Source organism: Bos taurus, chromosome 19 (genome assembly GCF_002263795.3).
Source record: "Bos taurus isolate L1 Dominette 01449 registration number 42190680 breed Hereford chromosome 19, ARS-UCD2.0, whole genome shotgun sequence".
Taxonomy (NCBI): domain Eukaryota; kingdom Metazoa; phylum Chordata; class Mammalia; order Artiodactyla; family Bovidae; genus Bos; species Bos taurus.
Window position 1 is genome coordinate 26,820,746 of NC_037346.1, and position 16,916 is coordinate 26,837,661.

Here is a 16,916-nt window from a genome sequence, read left to right on the forward strand (position 1 = left end):
CCCCAGCCCCACTTGTCTGACCCCTTGAGCTCAGATGTCAAGGTCAGTGTTTTAAGGAGCTTGAAGCCAAATCATTAGTGCTACATAAGGTTGGAGGAACTGGGTACTGGTTGGGAAGGAAGGGCTGATTGTACCAGTGGTCATGGCTTGTCTCTTTAGTCTATCCCACTATGGGATCGAAAAATGTGGTTAGGAAGTGGTTGTTACCAGAGGGCAGAGGGAAAGCTTCCAGCCCCACTGGAGACGGGTGCTGGTGGGGCTCTGAGTGAGTTCACAGATGCACTTCCTCTGCCCAGTTATTTTTGGTCTCTATGATCTGTAGGTTTCCTGTTAGTGGGAACAGAAGGGACGGGAACAAGTTCCCATTACAGAAATATATGCCAGGAATCCAACAGCCCATTCTCTTTCCTTGGCCTCTGAACCTTCTCCGGGATCCAGGCATCTAGATTTAATCTTATCTTATAATCCCTCTACGCCCCCCACCCCCGCTCCGCGTTTCAACTCATGGACCCCTTATTAAATATGTTTTCCTCTCCTGAACCAGCTTACCCACTACTAACCCCCACGGACTCCTTACGTGCGCATCTCTGCAGAAATCCGGTCAAATTAGCCCGCTAGGTGGACAGGAGACAGAAGCTGCAGCAGAGCACACCCCTGGGTCACGTGGGGCCCAACTATTTGGCCTCCGAAAGTCCCCTCTGCACGCATGCGCCCCATTCATTGCCCAGTACAAGACAGGTTCTAAACTCCGCCCCGCCCCTCTGGCTCCTCCCCCTGCTGAGGAGTCCCGCGTCCTTATTGGTGAGCTTCGGACAGGGATGCAGACCCTTGCTGGCCAGGTGCTAACTCTTTCAATGATAAGATAGATAAGCCACCTGGAGACCTGCGCACCTCAGGGGTGGGGCCCAGTTCAGGCCCCTCCCGCGTCTGTCCAGCCCAGGCCTTGACTCCAGATTTGAAGCCACCGGAGCCACGCCCCCCGGCGCTGAACGTCGGGGCCAGCGCGGGCCTGATCTCCCCATTATAATCGCCCCCAATAGGGGAGAAGCGCAGGCGTCTCACGCAGCCTCTCTGCAGCTTTCAAGCCCTCGTTGGTACTTTCCTCTCTGCCACCCTCGCTTCTCCGGCGCGGCCCCGAGCTGTCCGGCCGGGTGGGTGGGCAGAGGTGGAACGACCAGAGCTCCGCTCCGGAAGGGGCTTAGAGGCAGCACTGTTACCACCCAGATGGCTTATAGGGCCGAGCCCCCCGACGGGGGCTGGGGATGGATGGTGGTACTCTCAGCGTTCTTCCAGTCGGCGCTGGTGTTCGGGGTGCTCCGTTCCTTCGGCGTCTTCTTTGTGGAATTTGTGGCGGCGTTTGAAGAGCCGGCCGCGCGAGTCTCCTGGATCGCCTCCATAGGAATCGCGGTGCAGCAGTTTGGGAGTGAGTGCTGCGCCCGGGTCCGGAGTCCTGTGTCCCTCGACCCTCGGAAGGGAGTGGGGGATGCGGGGACAGTAAAGGACATGGGTAGGGGGAGCGGTGCTGGAGAAGGACGCCTGAGATCTTCTCGCAGAACTCTTGCTCTTCTCCAGGTCCAGTGGGCAGTGCGCTGAGCACGAAGTTCGGTCCCAGGCCTGCGGTGATGACCGGGGGTATCCTGACTGCACTGGGGATGCTGCTTGCCTCCTTTGCTACCTCCTTAACCCACCTGTACCTGAGTATTGGGTTGCTCTCAGGTGAGACCCTGAGCAGGGCCGGTGAGTCAAAACCTGAGTCTTTTTGGCCTCAGGACTTTTACCTTCTTCCTGCTCCTTCCGAAGGACTTAGGGGAAACTCTCAGAGAAAATTTTAGCTAGCACCTCTGCCTGGAAGGGTATTCTTAACAGAGGTAACTAAAGTGATAAACAGGTTAGGGGAAATCAGGAAATTCAAAGATGCAAGGCAAGAACTAGTGGAATTGGAATGTAAAAGGAAGAATTACTGTAAAGTTGTGTAAGATACTGTGGCTGTGAAATAAACATCATTATCCTATTTACAGCTGCGGAAAGTCTTTAAAGCTTATGCAGTTTGGCAAATGAAGTTCACACAGCCAGCAATGGTAGAGCCCAGGTCTAACTCCAAAGTTCTGTGGTATTGACTTTACAAACATTGTCTCTAAGCTTCCAGAGTCCGCTAAGTTACATTACCTCCATTTTGCAGATGAGATTGAGGTGAGGAGGTTAAGGTACATAAGGTCATAGAGCTAGAAAGTATGGAACCAGGGTTGTAATTTAGGCCTGTGTTCCATTTTGTTGCTGGGCAGTGTTGGGATGACTGGGTGTTCTGAGTTCCTTAAGGGGTCCTCAACTCAACCCCCATTTCTTCCTTTTTGACAGGATCTGGCTGGGCCTTGACCTTCACTCCAACCCTGGCCTGCCTGTCCCGTTACTTCTCTCGCCGGCGATCCCTGGCCATGGGGCTGGCACTGACGGGCGTGGGCCTCTCCTCCTTTGCTTTTGCCCCACTCTTCCAATGGCTGCTCAACCACTATGCCTGGCGGGGAGCCCTACTGCTGGTGTCGGCCCTCTCCCTTCACTTGGTGGCCTGCGGTGCTCTTCTCCGTCCACTTTCCCTGGCTGAGGACCCTGTTGTGGGTGGCCCTGGGGCCCAGATCACCTCCCTCCTGCGTCACGGCCCCTTCCTCCGTTACACCGTTGCCCTCACCCTGATCAACACTGGCTACTTCATTCCCTACGTGCACCTGGTGGCCCATCTTCGGGACCTGGGTTGGGACCCACTGCCAGCTGCCTTCCTCCTCTCGGTGGCGGCTATTTCTGACCTTGTGGGGCGTGTGGCTTCTGGGTGGCTAGGCGATGCTGTCCCAGGGCCTGTGGCAAGACTCCTGATGCTCTGGACCACCCTGACTGGGGTGATACTGGCCCTGTACCCTGTGGCTGAGGCGCCCACTGGCTTGGTGGCCCTGACTATGGCCTACGGCTTCACATCAGGGGCCCTGACCCCAGTGGCCTTCTCCGTGCTGCCTGAACTGGTGGGGACTGGAAAGATATACTGTGGCCTGGGACTGGTACAGATGGTAGAAAGCATCGGGGGGCTGCTGGGGGCTCCTCTGTCAGGTAAGGGGAATAAGATTTCCAGGTGGGCCATGGCTGCTGTGTTTTACCATGGGGGGTGCAGAGGGGAATTGATATAGTATATGTTAATACTGCCCTCTGCCGTGGTAGATACACAGCCCATATGGTCAGTCACAGCAGCCTTGAAACAGGTCTGAGGGAAAGAAACTGGGGCTGTGGAAAGATTAAGAGGACCTCTGAGGCACCCTTGGCAGTGTACCTACAGCTGGGGTTTTCAGAGGATTCCGCCAGACATAGCATGCTAGTGCCTGGCTTTTCCCTTGGCCCACTGGGCCCCAGGCCAGGGGCCTGAGCCATCTGGTCAAAGTTCCCCACGCTTCAGAAGCCAGAACCTCCAGACCCTTAATGTTTTCCTCTAACTATTAACTGAAGGCATGGAAGGGAAAGAAAGGCACAGGTGTGGCTGATTCGATCTGTATCCCCAAATCTGGGGATGCCCTAAACTGGCTAGTTTGGCGGTCCTTTATGAAGGCAGGAAGGTAGTTGAAGTGACATTTTGAGGCCCCTTGGGAAAACAGAGTTCTCACACTCACCCAGTCTGAACTCTTCCAAGATGATGGGTTAAGGATCATTTTCATCCCTCCACCCCAAAATGTGTCAGAGCCATCAGTCCCAGGAAACAGATCACCCATGTGTATTCTTTTTCTCTCTTGAACCTAGGTTACCTCCGGGATGTGACAGGCAACTACACAGCTTCTTTTGTGGTAGCTGGGGCCTTCCTTCTGGCAGGAAGTGGAGTTCTCATCACTTTGCCCCACTTCTTCTGCTTCTCAGCTCCTACCTCCAAGCCCCAGGATCTTGTAACAGAGGCACTGGATACCAAAGTCCCCCTGCCTGAGGAGGGGCTGGGAGAGGATTGAACTCCAAGAAGGGGCAGACAGACCCATAAAACAAGAGGTTGGTGGCTCCAGGTCTTCTCCTGCCCCATCTTGGCACCCACAGAACCACAATGCCTTAAGCATCTTGATCTGCTCCCCTTGCCCGCCCCTCAGAGCAGGCGTGGGGCTCCTGCAATGTGTGTGCCAACCCTTTGTATTTTCTCGAGGATTCTTGTCTGTTTGCTCCCACAACCTTTTCTGAAGGATCCAGGAGTTCAGCCTGCTCCACTGAGCTGTGAATCAACTGTGGAAAATCAAAGGCCAAGATACTTATCAAATTTTTTTTACATGTGATCTCCAGTGTTGCCCTCCTTGGAAAAAAATCTGTCTTTGGGGTAAAACTGAATAAGAAAACTGGACAAAGTTCAGAACCTCAGAAAGTGCTTGGGCCCATAAGCCTGAGTGAGCTGAATGGAGTCACATTGGGGAGTGGAGGGGAGGTATCCAGGACCTCTGGTGACCCAGAGCATTTAACCCTGGACTCTGCTCTCTGGACCACAGTTCCTCCCACTTGCCCATGGACTTCCCTCTTTCCTACTTTCCCCTATAACTTAGAAATTAAGAAAATGGTGTGAGATGTGGGAGAGGGGTGCTAGTTTGGAAGAGAGAGATAAAGCTAAGAGAGCAGAAGTCTGAGATGCTTGTATTTTCCTCAGGCCAGTAAAGGGGGACTGAAATGCAGAAAGACTTTATCTGGGAAATGAGGATGGGGCAGCTAGCACTCAAGAGCACCCCCGTGCCCCCAACAAACCTGAAGCAGACAAACAGGCAGTTCCTGGAAGGTTTCCTGTTATAATGGCAAGCACTTGGGCAAAGAGAAATGGACTGACAGGACAAACATCCTTCCCGCCTGCCATGGCTTAGGGGCATCCTGTTCCCATCAACCAGCTTTTCTGGATATCTTAAGCAGAATGTTTGCAGCATAGATTGCCTAACAATTGGAGCTTGCAGGAACAGCAGATAAAAAGTCTTTATTAGGGGAGGGGCTCAACAAGTGGTGTCCAGAGTGGAGTGAGGGTCTCCCGGGGAGAGCAGGGCAACCTGAGGGACCGGGAGCAGCTCCCCCATCTCAGGGGGTGGAGTGCCTGGACGTGAGGCCTGACGGCAAGAGGGCAGCGCCTTGGGCAGCCCCAAATAGATGAAGCTGCCAGAGAGGACGAAAGAGCCGCACATGAGGAAGGAGGCGGTGAAGTCTCCGGTCTCATCCTTTAGGAAGCCTGAGAGGAGAGGGAAAGGAACTTACAGGCCTGGGTCCCCAGATGCAGGTTGGGGGTGAGGGTGGCGAGCGGATCTGCTGGCTCTGGCCCTTACCTGACAGGGGAGGGCCTAGAAGCCCCCCGAGGCTCAGCAGCAGCATCACCAGACCGGTGGCCTGTACCACATTTCCGATGCCCACTAGCTCCGGGAGCACACAGAAAGTCAACGGGGCGAAACTTCCGGCGCTCAGGCCGTAGACCCCAGCCGCGGCCAGCAGGGGGCCCCCCCAGCTGTCCTCGTTCCCCACCACAGGCACCAATCCCACCGCCAGCAGCCCCAGGCCTGTCAGAGCCCCGAATATCGTCAGCAACCGCGGGAGGGGCACCCAACCCTGGTCTGCCAGCCACCCGCAGGGGAGCCGAGCGCCGATATCCCCCACCGCGGCCGCCGCCACCACCAGCGCCGCCCCATACCCGCCCAGGCCCCGATCTAAAGCGTGAGGAGCCAAGTGCACGTAGGGGATGAAGTAACCGACCCCCACTAAGGCCGTGCCTAGTGTCAAAACTAGGAAGGCCGGGCGTCTGAAGAGACCGAGGCCGAGGGCAGCTAGAGGGCTTCGGGGTAGGGCCAGGGGGTCGCCAGGAAGCGCCAGGGGTCGTAGCAGGGCGCCACAGGGGGTGAGGTGAAGGGTGACGGCTCCGAGGAGGAGCAGGGCGCCCCGCCAGCCAAAATTATCAAGGAGGAGCTGTAAAGCGGGCGCCAAGAGCAGCGAGGAGGCCCCGTTGCCCATGAGTGCCAGCCCCACGGCCAAGACTCGACGGCGGGAGAAGTAACGGGAGACGGTCCCCAGGGCAGGGGCGAACACCAGGGCCCAGCCGGAGCCTGCGAATGGATAGGACTGGGTAAAGACAGAAACCAGGGTTACCAGGCCCTGCCATCCTAGCTCTGTTTCTCGCAGGAGGCCCCCGCCCTCTTGGCTTCCGTACCCGACAAGCTCCTATCTCCATCATCACCCCCTTAAGAACCCGGGTATCCCTCTTCCCTCACCAGCAAGGACGCCCAGGCCAAGGTAGAGGTGCAGCAGACTGTGGGCGAAAGCCGAGAAGACGAAGCCGAGCGAGGTGAGGACGCCCCCAACCATCACGACAGGGCGCGCCCCCCAGCGGGTGCTCAGGGCACTGCCCACTGGGCCTGGAAGGGGGCGGAGTCAAGGGAAGGCACGCCCCCTGGACCCCCAAACTCGCTCCAACCCTTCTCATTGGCTATTTTCCTGGCCTAAACTTCTCCCCCGCCTTATAGCAACACCACCACCACCACCCCGCCCCGCTTCATCTCAAGACCCACTCAATTCTAGAATTTAGAACTCTAAATTCGACCTAGGTCTGAAGGTCGAACTCTAAGGGTCGACTTTTCTTAGGTTGTTTGGTAACTGTGTCCTCTACCACTGCTCTCACGGCACTTCCCCCCACCCCAGTTCCTGCCTCCCACCTCGGGGCCCCTCCTCACTGGCTGCCTGCTGCACTGCCAGGGCCAGGGCGCTGACCCACGCCGTCTCCTGAGCGTTTCGGTCAAAATACTCCGCGAAGTCAGGGAAGGCGAGGCCCAGGGAGCGTAACACCCCGTAGGAGAGTCCATTCACCGCGAACCCTGCGGCCGCCACCACCCAGCCCCAGCCCCCGTCCGGGGGTCCGGTTGGCTTGGGGGTCATCGTCTCCTGGGGAAGGGGGAACATCTATCAGAGAAGTCGCCACATCTGTGTCTCCTTTAGGGACCTTAGCATACCTGAGATCCAGCCCTGAGCACGACAGGACGGAGGCGGGAGGCGGAGGGGGGGTGGGGGCGGTGTGCGGGCCTAGGGCTAGAACTCCAGGTCCGCGCCGTACAAGAGCAGGATAACAGCCCGATCCCCCAGTTCTGAGACTCCCCCTCCCACAGACACCAGGTTCCCCTTACCCGACCTCTCCGGGCGGTCCGGGGGAGGGGAAGGGCGAAGAAAGGCTTGGCCCGGTTTTCTCCCCGCTTCCCCGGAGGGCGGGGCCTTAGAGGGGAGGAAATGCAGAGATGGAGTCCCACTTGGACCGGCTCTCAAGGTAAACAGAGCGCGCCACAGGGCGCCTGGGCCACCTGGGGCGCGAGGGGTGGGGCGGGGGTGGGTAGTGTCCAGGGCCCGGGCGAGCTGAGACAGCCAATCCACCGAGCCGAGTCCCACGGGGATTGAATTATCCATTTACACCCCCAATCCCAAGGAAGGGAGGGGCGAGGAATGAACACCTCCCCGCCCATGCCCACGCACCTGCAGCTGGCTGCGCACCCGGGAGATGCATGGATTGCAATCGCCAGCCTCCCCAACGTTGGTAGGCAACGCACGGAAATAGGGGTGGTCCTCCCAAAGCCTGAGGGGATGAGTAGCTCCAACGTTCTCAGGCAATGTTGCTGGAGAACCTGGTAAACCTCGGGTGTTAAATCACAGACCTCCATGCAGTGCATGTTGCGTGCTCAAGGACAATACGCCCTCCAGGACAGAGCGAAAGGAAAAGGACTTGTTGTGATGGGCCAGGGACATATACACATCATGTTGCATCTTCACAATCACCCTGTGAAAAGGTGTTCCCCCCATTTTACAGATGAAGTCACTGAGACTTAGAGAGGTTATGTGATTTGCCCAAATCGCCAACCTTAAAAAAAGAAAAGAAAAGAAAAATATTTGAGTTTGGATCTGTCCAACTGTGGAACCATCCAAGAACAGACCTACTACTGAAATAGACTCTGCCACCACGGAGGGAAACGGCCTGGAGACAATCTGATGCCAAACTGACCTGGAAATGGTAGATTGATTCTGTGCTAAGGGTTTCTGGGACTAGAAAGGATTCTTGAGATCAGAATCCCTGAGGATTTAGATGGGAATTTTAAAAACAAAGTAAGAAATCCGAAAATTGAAACCAGGTATTGATTTCTTGGAAAAACTTTCCTTTTTACATTAAGATTGATTTACTTTGAATCAAGGGATGTGGTCTCTCGTTTAATTATTAAACAACATCAGAGAAAAGCTGGCAGTTTGCATTAGTTTGGCCAACAGCCACATTACCCGACAGCCACATGGTGGCAGTGTTTCCTAATTGTTGAGAAACTCTCGGCAAATAAAGAAAAACAATCAGTGAAACTGTAAACCTGACAACACAATATGGTCTTCGAGGGCTCTCTATTGCCTATAAGAGGAAACAAAACAAAATTCTTTACTTTGGATAAAAGCCTTTCCCAATCAGAGGTAGACCCAGACTATCTTTCCATCCCTGCCCCCTTCCCCTCTTTTCTACACTCTTCCATCAGCTATCAGCAGCTCATCTGCTCTATAGGCATTTCTAGCCTTTCTGTTTAGTCGCTCAGTCGTGTCGAACTCTTTGCGACTCCATGAATCGCAGCACGCCAGGCCACCCTGTCCATCACCAACTCCCGGAGTTCACTCAGACTCACATCCATCGAGTCAGTGATGCCATCCAGCCATCTCATCCTCTGTCGTCCCCTTCTCCTCATGCCCCCAATCCCTCCCGGCATCAGAGTCTTTTCCAATGAGTCAACTCTTCGCACGAGGTGGCCGAAGTATTGGAGTTTCAGCTTTAGCATCGTTCCTTCCAAAGAAATCCCAGGGCTGATCTCCTTCAGAATGGACTGGTTGGATCTCCTTGCAGTCCAAGGGACTCTCAAGAGTCTTCTCCAACACCACAGTTCAAAAGCATCAATTCTTCGGCGCTCAGCCTTCTTCACAGTCCAACTCTCACATCCATACATGACCACAGGAAAAACCATAGCCTTGACTAGATGGACCTTTGTTGGCAAAGTAATGTCTCTGCTTTTGAATATGCTATCTAGGTTGGTCATAACCTTCCTTCCAAGGAGTAAGCGTCTTTTAATTTCATGGCTGCAGTCACCATCTGCAGTGATTTTGGAGCCCAAAAAAAGAAAGTCTGACACTGTTTCCACTGTTTCCCCAACTATTATTTCCCATGAAGTGATGGGACCGGATGCCATGATCTTCGTTTTCTGAATGTTGAGCTTTAAGCCAACTTTTTCACTCTCCACTTTCACTTTCATCAAGAGGCTTTTTCTCACTCCTAAATTTTTTAATATGTCATGCTTTGTGCTTGAAATGTCCTGGAGTGGATACAGGAGCCTTGCCATGTACCACCCTAGGAAAGTGGTCTCATCAGTTTCCCTAGTCTGGGGTGCTATTGTGAAAGGCACCTGGAAGGCAGAACCAGCCTATCCTCAGGCACCAGGGAGGGCAGGGACCCCACTTCCAGCAATGGCCAGTGAGGACCCTGCTCGAAGCTGAATGAGGCCAAGTGAAACAAAGCACTCCCTCCCCATGGTGAAGTAGAAATGCAGGGGGGTGAAAGAGGAGACTGGGTCCTTAGGGCCTGGGAGTTGTACAAAGTGATGCTGAGCACCTTTACAAGATACTTGTGAACCCACACCACTATTCATGCCTGGAGAATCCCACAGACAGAGGAACCTGGCAGGCTACAGTCCATGGCGTTGAAAAGAGTCAGACGCAATGAATGACTGAGCGCGCACACACGTTTTACTGTGTAAAAATTACATCTCAATAAAGCTGATTTTTAAGGTTAAAAAAAATCTTAGATTGGTGAGGACGTAGAGAAAAAGAAACACTTAGCAAACACTGTTGATGGAAATGTAAACTGGTATAGCCTGTATATAGAAGTGCCTCAAAAAATTAAAAATAGAACTGCCATGCTGTGCTGTGCTTAGTCTCTCAATCATGTCTGACTCTGCAACCACATGAACTGTAGCCCAGAAGGTTGTTTTGTCCATGGGCATTCTCCAGGCAAGAGTACTAGAGTGGGTTACCATGCCCTCCTCCAGGGGATCTTCCCAATCCAGGGATCGAACCCAGGTCTCCTTCATTGCAGGCAGATTCTGTACAGGCTATCAAAGAGATATCTGCACTTATGTGTTCATTGGAGCATCATTCACAATAGTCAAGATATGGAAAGAACCTAAGTGTCTATCAATTAATGAATGGATAAAGAATAATACTCCATTAGTTTGTTGTCCAGTGGCTAAGTCTTGTTCAACTCTTTGTGACCCCATGGACTGAAGCATGTCAGGCTTCCATGTCCTTCACTGTCTCCCAGAGTTTGCTCAAAATTTTGTCCATTGAGTTGGTGATGCTATCCAACCATCTCATCTTCTTTCACCCCCTTCTCCTCCTGCCCTCAATCTTTCCCAGTTTCAGGGTCTTTTCCAACAACTCAACCCATCACATCAGGTGGCCAAAGTATTAGAGCTTCAGCTTCAGTATCAGTCCTTCCAATAAATATTCAGGATTGATTTTCTTTAGGATTGACTGGTTTGATCTCCTTGTGGTCCAAGGGACTTTCAAGAGTCTTCTCCAACACCACAGTTTGAAAGTATCAGTTCTTTGGTGCTCAGCCTTCTTAATGGTCCTACTCTGACATTTGTACATGACTACTGGAAAATAGTATATATGATCTATACATCATATATACCTATATATAATGTTCTACCATATAGCCAATATATATTGTGCATGCTGAGTAGCTTCAGTCATGTCTGACTCTTTGAGACCCTGTGGACTGTAGCCCAGCAGGCTCCTCTGTCCATGGGAATCTCCAGGCAAGAATACTGGAGTAGATTGCCATGCCCTTCTTCAAGGGATCTTCCCAACCCAGGGATGGAACCTGCATCTCTTACGTCTTGTGCATTGGCAAGTGGGTTCTTTACCACTAGTGTCACCTAGGAAGCCCATATCCAACATATACGTAAATGTATGTATAAAATGACAGCATATTATTCAGCCTTGTGAAAGAAGGAAACCCTGCTATTTGCAACAACATGAATGGAAATCAAGAGCATTTATAACAAGTAATATAAGCCAGATAGAGAAAGACAATACACTATGGTTTACCACTTATCTGCAGAATCATTAAAAAAAGACAGAAAGTGGAAAAGTGGTTGCCAGGGGCTGGGGGTTGGAAGGGAATAGGAAGAGGTTGGTAAAAGGGAACAAACTTTCAGTTATAAGATGAATAAGGTCTGAGAATCTAACATTTAAAAAACATGGTAACCATAGTTGATAACAAGGAGATCCAACCAGTCCATTCTGAAGGAGATCAGCCCTGGGATTTCTTTGGAAGGAATGATGCTAAAGCTGAGACTCCAGTACTTGGGCCACCTCATGCGAAGAGTTGACTCATTGGAAAAGACTCTGATGCTGGGAGGGATTGGGGGCAGGAGGAGAAGGGGACAACAGAGGATGAGATGGCTGGATGGCATCACTGACTTGATGGACGTGATTCTGAGTGAACTCCGGGAGTTGGTGATGGACACGGAGGCCTGGCGTGCTGCGATTCATGGGGTCGCAAAGAGTCGGACACGACTGAGCGACTGATCTGATCTGATCTGATAGTTGATAACACTGTATTGTATATCAACACCAATATACAATATACTTTTGGGTCACACCAAAAGTCATCTCTACTCTTTAAGTGGTGCATTTTATTGTGTAAGGATTACACTTCAGTAAAATTGATTTTTCAGGTTTAAAAAAAAAAACCTTAGGTTGGTGAGGATGTAGAGAAAAAGAAACACCTATGCACTCTTGGTGGGAATGTAAATTGGTACAGCCAGTATGGAAAGCATATGGAAGTTTCTCAAAAAATGAAAAATAGAACTACCATATGATCCAGTAATTCCATTTCTGGGTTTATATCCAAAGGAAATTAAAACAGGATATCAAAGAGATATCTGCACTCCTGTGTTTACTGAAGCATCGTTCACCATAATCAAGATATGGAAATAACCTAAGTGTCTATCACTGGATGAAGGGATAAAGAATAATATAATATTCTATCATATATACATATATAATATTATATATATATAATGACAGAATATTATTCAGCCTTGACAAAGGAAATCCTGCCATTTGCAACAATATGCATTGAACTAGAGGGTATTTATATCAAGTAATATAAGCCAGACAGAGAAAGACAGTACTGCATGATATCACTTATCTGCAGAATCATTAAAAAAAAAAGTCAGGAAAAAAAATAGAAAGTGCAAAAGTCGTTGCCAGTGGCTGGAGGTTGAGGGGAATAGGAAGAGTTTGGTAAAAGGGAACAAGCTTGCAGCTATAAGATAAAAGTCTTATAGCTGAGAATCTAACATAAAACATGGTGACCATAGTTGATAGCACTATTTTATAATTGAAATTTGCTAAGAGAGTAGAATTTAAGTGTTCTCACCTAGGAAAAATAATAAACGTGAGGTTATGGATATGTTCATTAACTAGATGTGAGAATCCTCTCACAAAGTATACATGTATCAAATCCTGACATTTAAATATCTTACAATTTCATATGTCAATTATACCTCAATAAAGTAGAAGTTTTTAAAAAATACTTTAGGAACTCTAGATAGTCTTTTCAAAGTTAAGGGGAAAAAAGAACCTCAAATCAATGGCAGTGCTCTAATCTCCCAGGGTTTATTGCTCTCCTACAAGGAGAAGTGTCCCCCTTCCCCACCCTGCCATTTCCTAGGCAGGAGGCCACTCTCTTAGTTGCCTTGGCTCAGTCCAGCCTCGCAGATCCAGTAGTAGAGTCTTTGGCAGGCATCGTCATTCCACTCGCCATCAGGGTAGAAATGGGCACAGTCCTCACCCCCACCCAGCCCATGCCCATGAAAGTCATCCGGCTGGCCTGGCTTCCAATTCCTGGTTGGGGGGGAGGGGAGGTTGGTGTGAGAGGAAAACAGCCAGCTAGGAAGAACAGATGAAACAGAATCCAGGTTGGGGAGAAGGGGCTGTGGGCCAGACACTGGAGGAGCAGAGCTGAAGGAGGAAGAAGGTACAGAAAGCCAAGGCACTCACTTGATGTTGGTCTCATAGTCCGACCCATCCACCCATTTCCAGACTCCATCCGGATCACTGAGGCCCATCCAGGTGAAGTAAGGATGTAGGTTGGCCTGGATAAAATCCTGGGACAACAGAAGGGCAGTGTTGACTTCCCCCCGCCGCCCCCAGGCCAGCTCCTTGGACTAGCAGTTCTGAACTTCATGGGTTCATTAAAGCCATGGAGGAAATTCAGAGTGTTGATCCCAATGCTGGAACCAGTGGAACCTCTGAGGATCTGGCTCAGATTGCAGTGTTGTTAAAACTCCCCAGATGATGCCAACGAGACCAGTCTTGGGACCTGAGCTTGAGGGGCTCACCTGTTCGTCTCTGGAGTTGATGACTACCAGTTGGGCATTCTTCAGTTGGCAGTCTTTCTCAGCTTCTGGCCAGGGCTTCCGCAAGGAGGAGAACCAGTAGCAGTGGCCTTCATGCTCCAGCCAGTTGGCGGGACAGCAGGCTGTGTTTTGAGAGCCTAAAGGGCCGGGGTTGGGGGAGTGGATGAGATGCTGCCCAGGGGAATGTGGGCAGGAACTGGCTCCAGGCATGCCCCACACAGCTTTTACCATTGCTCTTGAGAGCATCCATCTTGCAGGTCAGGGAGTTCAGGTTCTTGACCAGCTGCTGGACTCGAAGGAGCATTTCAGAATCACCTTCAGGATGAAGCATTTCAGGATGCACACAGATGGGCAGTGGGTACAGTGCCCTGGGTGTGGCTTCTGCTCCATGAGTCCCTGGAGACTGGGGGTCCATGCCCAGGACCCAGCCTAGGAACCCCCTTGCCCTCCCACACACCTCATGCCTAGGTAGAAGGCAGTAGGGGGCTGACCTGCTTTGAGTTCTTCCAGTTGCTTCTCCAGCCTGTTCTCCAGAGAAAGCACCTTGTCATTCAAGCTACGGGCTGGAGGAGAGGGCACTCAGCACCCTGTGACTGCTCCCATCCCCCACCCTCCAGTCTGAGAGCCCAGCCCCCACCTCTCCACACCCTCTCCCTGAGGGTCTCTTACCAGCTTGCAGTTCTTGCTTGTGACTTTCCACCTCAGCTTTCAGTGATGTTATCATTTCTTGAAAGCTGCGACCTGGAGGACTCAGGGACTCGGGAGTCAGCCTCCACCCCTGCTCCACCCCACCCCACCTCAGTCCAGAGCCCCTTTCATGCCAGGCTCACCCTGGGAGTTCAGTGCCTGGACCTCGGCCATACTGTTTGAAGTGAAGTTACTGAAACTTGTTCTCAGGGTCTGCAGGTCACTCTGAAACTTGAAATCTGATCAGGAGGATGGGACAATCAGTGCTCAGGGTTATCAGGCCCTCTCTGTGCCAACATTGGGCCCCTAACATGCATCATCTCGTGGGTCCCTTCAGTGACCCCACCCAAAAGGACAGGCCCTATTTTTACCTGATACTGTAAGTGAGGCAATTAAGGCTCAGAGAGAGGACATAATTTGACAACATTCCCCAGCCAACAAGTGACAGAATCTGCAGTCATCCTCATCCGATCACTCTTGCATTCAGCATCCCCACCACACCTCATTATTTCTCTCTTCCTTGCCCACCATGTGCCACTCACTTTGGTATCCCATCACACAGATGCTGGCCAGCAGGAGGCTGAGGGCCAGGGAGAGCAGGAGGAGGCAAGGGCTGGAGAGGAGCCGCTTCAGAAAGGTCTGGGAAGAAAACAGCGCTGCAGGAGGAGAGGGTGTCAGGAGGAGGGGGTTCAGGTGGTGGGACAGACGGGGCCGAGGATGGGGCCACAGGGACCTCTCAGGGAGGAGGCCGGTGCAGCTCATGCTGGTGGGAGGCCGGATGAGAACTGTGGGGCCAGGGGGGTCCAGGTCTCTGACTCCTCATGGATCAGCCCAAGTGCTCAGATACAGGGGCCCCTCACAGGCCTGGGGACACGTGTACACAAAGACACACAGACAGAGGACCATCACGATGTGTAAGGTCCTCTCATCAGAGTTGGGGAGCTAGAAGGAGGACCCAGAGAGAACGAGGGGCAGCCCACACTCCAAGCCCACAAGGCAAGCTCACACTCAAGGGTGAAAACACGTTAGAAAGACAGTTTACGCTCTTGCTCTTCCTCAGCGCATAGGCAGTCAGGCCCACTATGGATCTTGAATTCTCTTCATACTGGCTCCCCCGGAGGCTGGGCCCTGACCCCCTTCAGAGTCGGGGACCCCACCAGGACACATGGTAGAGGTGCAGACATGACATACTTGACAGCAGAAAGCCTTCTAAACATATTAAGAAGAGGTTTAGCAAAGACTGTCTCCCCTTTCCCTTACCTTCTGTAAACCTCTGGCTTTTTTTCTCACTCTCCAAGTACTGAAGGTCTTCGTACTTCACTGACATGTTTGGACCAACACAGTCTCTGAGACTGTTGGAGCAGAAGTGGAGGCCGAGCCAGTAGGCAGGCTGGGGCAGGAGCTGGATTAAAGGGGGAACGCGGGGACCAGGGAGGAGATGCAGGCAGGGCTGGAGATGAGAGAAGAGTGATGTTTGAAAAGGAACCCATGGTGAAGGCTAGGAATGGGGATGGGCTTGGGTTTGCAGCTGAGGTGAGAGGTGGGGTCAGGGATGAGGTTTGAGCTAGGGTCAGGTTGAGTTTGGAGTGACGGTGGAGGTGAAGTTGGAGCTAAATGCATTGCTAGGACTGGGTCTGATGTTGGGGCTGGAACCGAGGTTGCATCTCCTACTAGGATCAGTACTCATGCCTGGGGTCAATACTGGGATCAGTACTCCTGTTGAAGCTATGAATGGCGATGGACCTAGACTTGGTGCTGAAGTTGAAAATAGGACAGAGTTGAGGTTCAAGCTTTCGGGGGGTGGGGGAGCGGGGCAGGCTGGTGTTAAGAGTCAAGTTAACTTGGGAATTCTCTGGCAGTCCAGTGGTTAAGGCTCCATGCTTCCACTTCACAGGGCAGGAGTTTCATCCCTAGTTCCTGGGATCCTGTGTGCCCTCCCAGGCTGCCCCCAAGTTTTTTTTTAAATGATGTAAGAACTCTGGGGGTGAAGCTGCCACTGGGGTTGGTATGGGGTTTGAGATGTGGCTGGAGTAGGGGCTGAAGACAGGGCTAGAACCGGGCTAGGGAAGGGGTTGACTGTGAGCATCAGTTTGTGACCAAGGTTGTAGCTGCCCTAATTTAATCCAAATCCAATGAAGGGAATAGAGTCGAAAATCTCCACTGAGTCATTAAATCCCCAACCTGCCCCCTTATATATCTTACCATTCAGTTCCACCAAAGACCCACGGTCCCTCCTCCCTGCTTTCTCTGACATCCTCCCTGCCCTTTTAGCCTCACATGCATCCCCAGCCCCCTTACCTGTGAGAAGTCAAGAGGCTGTGATTCTTGAGTTCTTTGTGCTGCAATGACCAGAGTTGGAAAAAACTAAATCCCAGACAGTTGGGATGGGGGTGGCTGATGGAAGAGTCACCTAACTGAGTGGAGACCTACTGGTCTTTGTGTCTGAACGACCAAGAGTCTATATACTCGGAAACTCCCATTTCCTCAATTTGGGGCAGTAACTAATAAGAAGGAATTGAAATCAAAACTCAGGCAGAGGTGGCGTGTGTGGGGCAGCTGGACTTTTTGACTTCCTGTGACTTCCTTAATTTTACTATTTATCAGTGGAACTGGATCAGAAGGAACCAGAGTGTTGCTTTTCCTCTGTCACCACAGCTCCTTTCAGTTCCTTGATGTGAACATCAAGGAACTATTGACGTCTCCATCATTGCAAACCCAGGTCCAGAGGAGCCCTTTGCTCTGCTCTTGCTCAATCCTGACCCAGGGTCCCTGGCA

At 51.8% G+C, this 16,916-nt stretch overlaps 3 protein-coding genes across 7 annotated transcripts; 1 reads left to right on the plus strand and 2 right to left on the minus strand.

Moving 5' to 3' along the window:
- The first annotated feature begins 1,123 nt into the window (after nucleotides 1-1,123).
- SLC16A13 (solute carrier family 16 member 13) lies at nucleotides 1,124-4,616 on the plus strand. The gene is made up of 4 exons (NM_001076132.1): nucleotides 1,124-1,423; nucleotides 1,573-1,716; nucleotides 2,356-3,093; nucleotides 3,772-4,616. Exons 1-4 carry the CDS (start codon nucleotides 1,225-1,227, stop codon nucleotides 3,969-3,971), a joined length of 1,281 nt encoding a protein of 426 aa, NP_001069600.1. The 5' UTR covers nucleotides 1,124-1,224; the 3' UTR covers nucleotides 3,972-4,616.
- A 323-nt stretch (nucleotides 4,617-4,939) lies between these two features.
- SLC16A11 (solute carrier family 16 member 11) lies at nucleotides 4,940-7,172 on the minus strand. Of its 3 annotated transcripts, none has more exons than XM_010815967.4 (5): nucleotides 7,145-7,172; nucleotides 6,675-6,900; nucleotides 6,234-6,377; nucleotides 5,301-6,068; nucleotides 4,940-5,206 (listed from the first exon to the last, which is right to left on the minus strand). In XM_010815967.4, the coding sequence occupies exons 2-5, from the start codon at nucleotides 6,892-6,894 to the stop codon at nucleotides 4,977-4,979; spliced, it is 1,362 nt and encodes a 453-aa protein (XP_010814269.1). In that variant the 5' UTR covers nucleotides 6,895-6,900; nucleotides 7,145-7,172; the 3' UTR covers nucleotides 4,940-4,976. The 3 variants fall into 3 exon arrangements, with proteins under 3 accessions (XP_010814269.1, XP_005220334.1, XP_010814268.1); XM_005220277.4 differs by having other exon boundaries at nucleotides 6,693-6,900; nucleotides 7,140-7,172; XM_010815966.4 differs by having other exon boundaries at nucleotides 7,140-7,172.
- A 162-nt stretch (nucleotides 7,173-7,334) lies between these two features.
- On the minus strand, nucleotides 7,335-16,613 carry CLEC10A (C-type lectin domain containing 10A). 3 transcript variants are annotated; one of them, XM_010815968.4, is made up of 10 exons: nucleotides 16,440-16,613; nucleotides 15,402-15,591; nucleotides 14,684-14,797; nucleotides 14,285-14,380; nucleotides 14,124-14,195; nucleotides 13,946-14,017; nucleotides 13,683-13,769; nucleotides 13,437-13,591; nucleotides 13,096-13,202; nucleotides 7,335-7,861 (listed from the first exon to the last, which is right to left on the minus strand). In XM_010815968.4, exons 2-10 carry the CDS (start codon nucleotides 15,466-15,468, stop codon nucleotides 7,651-7,653), a joined length of 981 nt encoding a protein of 326 aa, XP_010814270.1. In that variant the 5' UTR covers nucleotides 15,469-15,591; nucleotides 16,440-16,613; the 3' UTR covers nucleotides 7,335-7,650. The 3 variants fall into 3 exon arrangements, with proteins under 3 accessions (XP_010814270.1, XP_015314145.1, XP_002695844.3); XM_002695798.7 differs by lacking the exon at nucleotides 7,335-7,861 and adding an exon at nucleotides 12,687-12,939 and having other exon boundaries at nucleotides 16,440-16,608; XM_015458659.3 differs by lacking the exon at nucleotides 16,440-16,613 and having other exon boundaries at nucleotides 14,684-14,780; nucleotides 15,402-15,486.
- Nucleotides 16,614-16,916: the final 303 nt, after the last annotated feature.

Coding starts and splice junctions, on each gene's coding strand:
- SLC16A11 (XM_010815967.4), bottom strand. CDS start 6,894: ATGACCCCCAAGCCAACCGGACCCCCGGACGGGGGCTGGGGCTGGGTG. Junction 6,378..6,674: donor CAGTGAGGAGGGGCCCCGAG/GTGGGAGGCAGG, acceptor GCCCCCTTCCAG/GCCCAGTGGGCAGTGCCCTG. Junction 6,069..6,233: donor TGGCCTGGGCGTCCTTGCTG/GTGAGGGAAGAG, acceptor ATCCATTCGCAG/GCTCCGGCTGGGCCCTGGTG.
- SLC16A13 (NM_001076132.1), top strand. CDS start 1,225: ATGGCTTATAGGGCCGAGCCCCCCGACGGGGGCTGGGGATGGATGGTG. Junction 1,424..1,572: donor CGCGGTGCAGCAGTTTGGGA/GTGAGTGCTGCG, acceptor GCTCTTCTCCAG/GTCCAGTGGGCAGTGCGCTG. Junction 3,094..3,771: donor GCTGGGGGCTCCTCTGTCAG/GTAAGGGGAATA, acceptor TCTTGAACCTAG/GTTACCTCCGGGATGTGACA.
- CLEC10A (XM_010815968.4), bottom strand. CDS start 15,468: ATGTCAGTGAAGTACGAAGACCTTCAGTACTTGGAGAGTGAGAAAAAA. Junction 14,381..14,683: donor CTGTGTGATGGGATACCAAA/GTGAGTGGCACA, acceptor CCTCCTGATCAG/ATTTCAAGTTTCAGAGTGAC. Junction 13,770..13,945: donor ACTGGAAGAACTCAAAGCAG/GTCAGCCCCCTA, acceptor TTCATCCTGAAG/GTGATTCTGAAATGCTCCTT.